The following is an 8,836-nucleotide window of genomic DNA, read 5'->3' on the forward strand; positions in this document are numbered from 1 at the left end:
CCATTTCCGTCAAAATATGTTTGTAATTTAATACACTATTTTATAATGATACTCACAAATTATTGGTTAGAAACGAATGAAACGAAATTACCTTAATTAACAAAAACAATTGTTTATGTCGGCTATGCGTAGGTTTCATTGGTTGTTTTTAATTCTAAATATTAGGGTAAAAAAACGCCTGTGACGCCGAAGCACTGAACAGAGACGTGAAACCAAGGCCGTACACTTTAAAATAAAATTTGTACTTTCGTTTGGAACTGCAAAAATATAACTAACCAAAGGGTTAAAACATTATAGAATTGATAAGATAATTCGTGTAGAATTATGCACAAACGAAGACGATATAATAATTCGTAAATGTATAAAACGAGTTGTACGGGTGTGTAAGAGTCCTCACGCCCTTCGGTACAAGTCTTTAATCATTATTAAGATTGATCTTTGCACGTACGTATTTGTATAGACGTGAAACTCCTTATGAAAAGCACATTTTATTACACATTTCATAACAGTGCCATGTAGACAATTTGTACAAGATACATCACAATCTAAAGCGCACAAATACTGTACAACAAAATGATCTTAAATTAAAGAGAAAAAAAACACACCAATTTTGTATATTTATAATATATATATATATATATATTTAAAAAAAGATCAAAACCAGGAGGTTGCTTTAAAAAGATAAAAGATCCCCCCACACTCCCCACCCCACACACACACACACACACACACACACACACACACACACACACACACCCATCATTCACAAACCAGCAGAAATTAACAAACACCACAGGAGCTTCACGCCTGCAGTTCAAAAATATATTAAATAAAGTAATAATGAGAAAAAAAACCAACTGAATCTGGACAAAGCACTTTAACATAAGGAAGGGCTGAAAGAAGTCAGGGAGATGGAGGATGGAGGTGGGGACCATGCCCCAGCGGAGGGCTGGTCTAGGGGCTGTATGGAGGTGGGGACCATGCCCCAGCGGAGGGCTGGTCTAGGGGCTGTATGGAGGTGGGGACCATGCCCCAGCGGAGGGCTGGTCTAGGGGCTGTATGGAGGTGGGGACCATGCCCCAGCGGAGGGCTGGTCTAGGGGCTGTATGGAGGTGGGGACCATGCCCCAGCGGAGGGCTGGTCTAGGGGCTGGTGTAGAAGGCATAGTAACCCAGGCCTTTGGCTTGTTCCTTACCATAGTCCTCTGCACTCAGGTCCTCACATTTTATAGTGGGGGAGGCGTCTGTGCTAGAGCCCCCCGGCGACAGCCGGCGTCTCTTGCAGGCGATGGAGTACGCGGCAGCATCGCCTGTCTCTACTGGTTTCAGCCCGGACGGCGTCTCCAGGGTCCAGGTGGCACTGGTGCCCGCCGCCGCCCCGCTCTCGTCCTGCAGTTTGTCTTTGGGGGCCAGAGGGTCATCGGGGAAGGCAGGCGGGCTGGGCCGGGGTGACCAGGGCAGGCCCGTGGCCATCTTCCTCTGGTAGGAGCTCCGCCCGCTGCCCCAGCCCGCCGCGGCCATGGAGGCGAAGGCGGCCGAGTCGGGGTAGTAGCCCAGCGCGTGGGGGCTCTGCAGGGGCAAAGGCTTGATGCCGTAGGGCAGCAAACCGGACGCAGAGTAGTCACCGTCGTACGACAGGTCCAGCTTAGCAGGGGCGCCGCCCTGCTGGACGGGGCCGACGAACCAGCGCTGGGCGGAGGTGGCGGAGGCAGCGGAGGCGGGATCGTCGGCCTGTGGTGAGAGCAGCCCATTGGTCTGGGGCACGGTGCGCTCGCCCCCTCCATACAGGCGGTGGTTTTGCGGAAGGCTGTTGACAAACTGGTCCTGGAAGAACGGCTGCATGGCGTAACGGGCACCCGGCACGATCTGGTGTGAGCGCGGGGAGTCTGTCGGGGAGGGGGTCAGTCTGTCACTCTCTGGAGCAGTGTACATCCTGAGAGAGAGAGCGCACAGATCAAGGACCAGTATAGATTGTAATGTGGAAATTTACCCCTCTTTGCCCACAGGACACTTACGAGTCATAATTATCTCTGAATCCCTTGGCAAAAGGATTGTGGTCAATCTTCAGCTGTGTTATCTGGACAAAGATGTAATAAAGTTAACCAAAGATTAGCAGAAAATTGTCAGAGGGTATGAAAACAGAAGCCATCGTCAGGAAGTGGAGGGAGGACGTGGAGGTCATGGTACTTACGTCTGTGTTCTGGTAGGCAGTGACTGCAATAAACTGGTTTTCAGGGAAAGTGAAGGTCTGGGTCTTGGTCTCGCTGCTTATGTCTTCCACACCGTCCTCACTCACTTCCACAATGTGCAGCCTGGGCTGGTACTTGTGAAGAGACTGCAGGACGATCATCTGCGCGCGCACACACACACACACACACACACACACACACACACACTTGGTAATTCAGCATAGAAATGCTAACCAAACATATATCGTACAGTATTTATTTGAACCCAGTGTAGCTAAGCACCCTGTGAAATGAATGTAAACATTTAAATGCTTGGAGACCACACACACACCCTGAGAAGTCCACCAAACAGCCCATCTACACAAGCCTGTGCGTGCACACACACAGCTGATAATTGTGCAAACACTGCAGTAGGGCTATATGCAGCAAGCCAGAGTCAGACACAGACACTCAGAGGTGTCAAACCACCACAGAAGATACAGAGACAGGAGTGTATTGAGTGGGGCCTCACACACACCATCCACCCCGCACGCACACAGGAGGACCTGCAGAGACTAGAACAATGTTTGGGTTCTTACAGCACGCTGTAGGCCCTGACTGCTGACAGGTGGATGGATTTTCTCGTGCCTTGAAGTGTTAAGAATATCAATCATACACACTCCCAGGATGAATGCATCCCTCCCTCTCTCGTGCTGCCTCTGTCATCTTAAGATCTTACTCTACTTAGACTGGCTGTTTCAAAAGTGCTAAAAGAAAGACAAACCTGATTTGCATATTTGCAGTGAAACCTTCCCCACAAAGTTCACACTGGGAGAAACGGCTTCGCGCCACTGCTGACATAGTGGTCTCGTTACAGTCTATTTTTGAGAGGCAGCGTACATACCTGCGTGTTGTTGTTATTCGCACCCTTGTTGTTGGTAAGTTTTAACTTGCTGAAGGATATCTCTTGTCTCATCCAGTGCGCGCCCGTATTCGGCGATTCCGGATGGACGTACATCTTGTTTCCTTAAAGAAGACAATTAAATGAGTATAATGCACGAAATTAGCACGTAATAACGCTAAATAAAACAAATAAGAAAAAGCGACTATTAAATAAAATGCGCTAAAACCGTGACATCAGAAGGGGGTCTGCTTGTTGTGGTATCCAGAATAACACTTTCAACCTACGCATGTTCTTTGCAAAGAATACACAACTGTAACTGACGTCTCCGTTTTGTACGGTGCAAATTGTGTTGCTTCTTGTATGAACGAACTCTTTATCGGCCACGTTTAATTTTTTTTTTACATTTTATTTTCTATTTTCAAAGTTGTTTAATTTACTTTCGGACACGTAACATATTTCGCTTGAAGGATTAATTTCATGTACAAAAATATGTAACTGGCACCAAATAAAAATGTACTCAAATCTAAGAGAAAGCGCAAAACGAAACTTTTTTATCTTTAATTTCAGCAGAATCTCTCTCTGCCGTAGACAGGTTTCAAGAGTCAGAACTCATTCGGTTCTGAAAAATGTTTTCGCAGCCGGTCTTAGCATGACCCGTTCCTTGACGTTCCTAATGAAACAAGCTATTGTCATTTAAATTGAACGAAACTAGTAATATGGGTCAGATAGGTTTCCCAAAAAGAACAACTTCTAAAGTTTTGGTGTTGCTTTAGGTCGCAATTTTCCGTTATGAATTCGTCTCATTTTAGTGAATTTGTACGTCATGTATGCTGTGGTGCAGGTTAGCATTATATTTTTATATAAAGATTAGAACAGTTTTGCTACATTTGTAAGCAAGACCTGCGCGCTTGGCAGGACACCAAGAGTATCCTTTTGTCTTGAGAGCTGGCCTGTCAGAATGATCTCATTTTCACACTTTGTTTTGTTAGACGTGGAAATAATAAACACCTCAAACGAAAACACAACCAAAACCCCTCACCTTGCATGTTGTTGTCAGCCTTTCCGCAGGTCACCCATTTTCCGCCTTGAAATCGCCAGTGGTTCGGGTCCGCGAGAACAATCTCAACAAACACGTTATAATGCGCAGTGAGGTTGAGTCCGGTTATGTTGAAACTCAGGAACGGAAACATTCGCCTGCAAAAAGCGATTTATAAATCATGTTAAGCTTCACAATACATTAAATAAAGCGTTTTAAAATCATTAAATATTTTCGGTTGAAATAAAAAAGACAACGTTTCACTTGCAACCCAACAAGTTCTAGCAATTTTCTGGGGTGTCCATTACCATCAGATTCAATCTTTTAACAAATGACAAACTATTGCATCATCGCCAAATTAAACGCAGTCAATAACGGTCAACAGTAACAGTTATGTACAGTTATGTTTCAGTGAGGGAACATGAGGGGTTTGTAAGTATAGAGCATGTGAGTGCCAGCAGCACATACCTGCCCTGTTTGGTGATTATCATCTCCGTCTGATGGCGATGGAACTTCAGCCATAAAGGACGATTACAGAGGTAGACCTGAGCCCTCGCGCCTGCTGCAGACCCTGGGATGGACATAGAGCCTATACCAGCTCCTGCTCCCGGATACGAGGGGTAAAGACACCCTGGACCTTGTCCAAATTGATACCCGGGGGCAAACTGACTCCGACCAGCACAGACAGCGGATGAGAAACCAGTCGGTGGCAGGACCGAACCGTAATGAAGAGAGGTGGAGTACCTGGATCCGTTAGATCCACTGTACACCGTCCCGGTCTGTCCTCCGTATGGAAAGAGAGAGCATGGATTTGTTACGTCGGAGCTCGGTTGTGTCGATGAGATGAAGTATCGATCACTGCCAAGTTCATCGATATTGTAGCGGCGGCCGCTGGATAGATCATCGTCGCCGATTACAGGGGAACTTTTTCTGGCGTCTGGAGCGCTTTTAGTCCCAGCGAAGTTGTCACTCTCTCCCTCTCCCATCATCGCGGTTCCCCCGTTGCTTAGATATTTCTTGTTACCACTATTTTGTTCGGATTCCGCCCGGTCCACCTCCTGAAAGTCGATCTGCGTTGACCCCGGGCTGTTGGAAGTGCTTTCTGAAGAGGAAAGGTTGTAAAACGTCTTGGGTAAACTGACAGATGCGCTGGGGAGAATGCTCTCTAACTGCATACTTTAATATTGATATATATCTGAGAATCAAAAAAGATGGAAAAAAGAAAAGAAAAAAATTAACTGACAGGCAGATCACACCAGGACGCAACAGCAGCACACGCGCCTCGGTTGTAGACTTGAGCGCGCGCCTCTTAGCCGCTAACCAAGGTTGACCTTTTCAGCAACACCTTAGGACTTTTCTCGGCTTCTGCTATAATCTGCTGGTGATAGAATTGTTCCAGGGCGCTTATATATCGGGCGGTTTACACACCCCGAATGCGCCGCCAGCGAAGTGGGAGGAGCATTCGTGGAATTCACCTTGCTGTCTGTCCGCGTGCCTATTGGCCGCTCGCGCTTACTTTTAATCAATCGTTAATCAAGAATAAAAGTGATCAATAGTTTCATTCACTTTCCGCAAAAACACTTGAAAACCCTTGATTTAACGTTTTTTTAAATTAACTAGTCTAAGCGGCTGTTGATTCAATCATTGACCTTAACCCCACATAAACACTTTGAAGTGGCTAACACCGTCCCCACACATTAATTGTGAGAAAAACAAAATAATTAACGACTCCTTTCAGGCACATGCGACAACACGATTCAAGCATTGTGATGGCCCTGTGCGCGCGGGTCAAACACAATTAACCAAACACAACAAAGCTCGCTGGAGCGATGCAACACCAACAGCTAATACTCACCGAGGACTGACAGTTACAAAATGATTTCCATAACGTCCCTGGTTTTCTTAGTCCGAAAAGCACATATGGTTACTCCAGCTCAGTATTTGTGAACGTGTATTTTTACGTTGCCCCCACTGAGACGGTTTTGGGTAAATAACACAAAGCTGGCAATCAGTCAACACGTGTGCTCAGAGTTCCTCTTCATGCACTAATTGCCCTCGATACTGCCCGTTCAGATTTTTTTCTTTAAAACGTTCGTTGACAAAAAAATAAAAATGAATGACTAAAAAAACCTTCTAAGTTTCTCACAAAAACACCCATACATAGTCATCGTTTTATATTATTAAAGTGTTTAACTGATATATAAGGGATAAAAAATATAACAAAAAGTAAAATTAAATTAAACAACTTTCTCATCGGTGTGTTGCTTTGAATGACTGCAGTCTGTTCCTCATCCTTGTTTGGTCTTTGCTGTTATGGTCTACTTATAAGGCACATGCCAAAATCGAGGATATTGTTTTCAGCCAGCACGCGAGGTGACTTCGTTGAAAAAAAAGAGGCGTGAGGCTTTGGCAGTCAGCGCGCGCGTCACCTGCGGGGTTTACTTGTGGTCGAAAAAAAAGTGAGAAAAAAGAAAACGTCCACTGTGTGTATTTATGACAGGCGTTTCTTTATTAAAAACATCTAATGAGAACTATTGCTTTAGCTCACAAAGGGCTATAATAACTACATACCTAGACGTAAAACAACTCAAAATAAATTAGCATTTAAGAAATGTACACTAGTTCTAACAGCGTGCGTAGGCCTAGTAGTGGTGACGAAAAGAAACGTCAGCCTAGCCCCAGTAATTTGTTCTATATAACGAGGCAGTGTTTAGTCCTGCGGATTCGAACAATGATCGACCCCCTTTACATATCATCTGAACAAGTAGCCCAAGTCAACAGATGCAAAAACAATTGAATCACATTAGGCCATAAGGTAAGATGTGATTGTCTTGATAATCAGACGGCTGAAATAACGAAGGGGCGGGGCGAGTCCCCCTGATCACCCTGTCAAAGCCGAGGGAAAACTGCCAATTATTTTTCCGTTTGAGGGACCCGGTGATAGTAAAGGATGGAGCAGCTCGGTGAATTGACACAGGCTTATTAAAACTCTCAGTGCCAGCTCGAGCCAATGATATCCGATTGTGGAAAAAGGAACAAGAAAAAAAAAACGTATTTCTGAGATTCGGCGCGTGGCCGCATCCAGCAGCCTTTACCGGCCTAGAGAAGGCGCGTGGTGATAATGAGAGTTTAGTTTAGGATAAATTGATCCCCTAGAGAGCCACGCTCATTTTTAAGCGTCATTTAAAAGTGATGTTTTAAGAACAAAATGGTGACAAATTTTACCTAATGTTTTTTTTAATACACTGCAAATATTATTCAATGAAAAATTACAATGAAAAATTGTTTCATCCACATAACCAGGTATGCTTTACTGTTTTCAGTAGCAAAAGGAAATCATATTTTTGTATCGAAATGTAAAAATGTGTTCGAGATACCGAACAATATCCAGATAGTATATGTATATTTCTTTAGTAAGTTGTTTCGTTCCATTCACAAGTTAAAATGATGAACGGTAAGCAGAAGAATATCCCGGGCAGTGCTGTGCGTGAAGCCTGGGTCTTGCGATGTTGCGTCAGGGACGGAGGCGCAACTTCAGACTGCGGGTGCGTTCCTGATGCGTCTCTCCATCCGTCTAGCGCTCCCCTGTGACAGCTAATGTTAATACCTATTTCTGCAAGTCATCCTCTTTTAAACACCCCACTCAGTCAAACAACAGTATCAAAAACGACACACGAACAGACTAATAGTTTAACAGCCCCTCTTAATGAACATGACTCTAACAAGCCGATGGGACGAAATAAATTTGTTGTCTATCTGTATGTTGTCCCTCATTCTCTACTGATGGTATGCACAGCACGCGGAGAACCTGAGAGAAACACGCGCACTCGCGCGCGCGTGTGCTCACATGCGCACACGGAGGGATGATTATGCGTTCTCACCTGACAGATCCCGGGTCCCAAGTGTCTTGTAGTTTTTAGAGTGTGAGATTCGCAATGATTAGCTCCCAGCTAAGACGAATATGGCAATACGAACAGAGACTTAAATAAGCAAATTGGTATTCACTATAGAAAGAGTTCTATGACGCATTTTTATTGACGATTTAGTAAATACGATAAGTATTTTAAAAATAATAATAATAATTAAGATTTTTAATTTTACATGATCAGCCCAGCCAATTATATTAATGCTAAATGGTTTACTATAGTAGACTAACGTTCGGACTCATTTTAACATATACCCACCATCTATACTTTATGTTACACGAAATACTTTAAGCATTAGATTTTGATATGTGTTCATGGACTTTTAATATTTTTATTTTTTTCTGTTAGGTTATAGTTTACACACACACACACACACACACACACACACACACACACACACACACACACACACACACACACACACACACACACACACAGGCAGCGTGTATGCACTTGTATGTGTGTGAGCCAGGGATGTGTGAAGAATTTGGGGAAAAGGGGCTAAAAATCTGTGAAAAGAGAGAGAAGGGAGCCCCAGTCTCTGCTGGAGACTGATTGGCTGGCAGCCTGAAGAGGAACTAAAAATCTGTTCTCCTCTACGGTCTGGGACCTCCGCGAGCAGCCGCAAGATGTCTACCGTGGCCTCAGAAGGATCGGGCTATCCCCCCGACACACCTCTGTCCCCGTAATTGTCCACTTCATGTTGTGATTGACTTGAAATACCGCCCCGCCTTTCGGGAATGTTTTGATTTCTCTCTCTCTCTCTCTCTTTCTCTCTCTCTCTCTCTCTCTCTCTCTCTCTC

At 44.6% G+C, this 8,836-nt stretch overlaps 1 protein-coding gene across 4 annotated transcripts; it reads right to left on the reverse strand.

Annotated features, from left to right (window-relative positions):
- Positions 1–523: 523 nt before the first annotated feature.
- On the reverse strand, positions 524–6,493 carry eomesa (eomesodermin homolog a). Of its 4 annotated transcripts, none has more exons than XM_077006217.1 (7): positions 5,963–6,493; positions 4,576–5,302; positions 4,111–4,265; positions 3,072–3,193; positions 2,191–2,349; positions 2,015–2,076; positions 524–1,932 (listed from the first exon to the last, which is right to left on the reverse strand). In XM_077006217.1, the coding sequence occupies exons 2-7, from the start codon at positions 5,280–5,282 to the stop codon at positions 1,143–1,145; spliced, it is 1,995 nt and encodes a 664-aa protein (XP_076862332.1). In that variant the 5' UTR covers positions 5,283–5,302; positions 5,963–6,493; the 3' UTR covers positions 524–1,142. The 4 variants fall into 4 exon arrangements, with proteins under 4 accessions (XP_076862332.1, XP_076862333.1, XP_076862334.1 ...); XM_077006218.1 differs by having other exon boundaries at positions 525–1,932; positions 4,576–5,209; positions 5,963–6,492; XM_077006219.1 differs by lacking the exon at positions 5,963–6,493 and adding an exon at positions 5,351–5,495 and having other exon boundaries at positions 525–1,932; positions 4,576–5,209.
- Positions 6,494–8,836: the final 2,343 nt, after the last annotated feature.

The sequence above is a fragment of the Brachyhypopomus gauderio genome, chromosome 5 (genome assembly GCF_052324685.1).
Source record: "Brachyhypopomus gauderio isolate BG-103 chromosome 5, BGAUD_0.2, whole genome shotgun sequence".
In the NCBI taxonomy this organism is placed as follows: domain Eukaryota; kingdom Metazoa; phylum Chordata; class Actinopteri; order Gymnotiformes; family Hypopomidae; genus Brachyhypopomus; species Brachyhypopomus gauderio.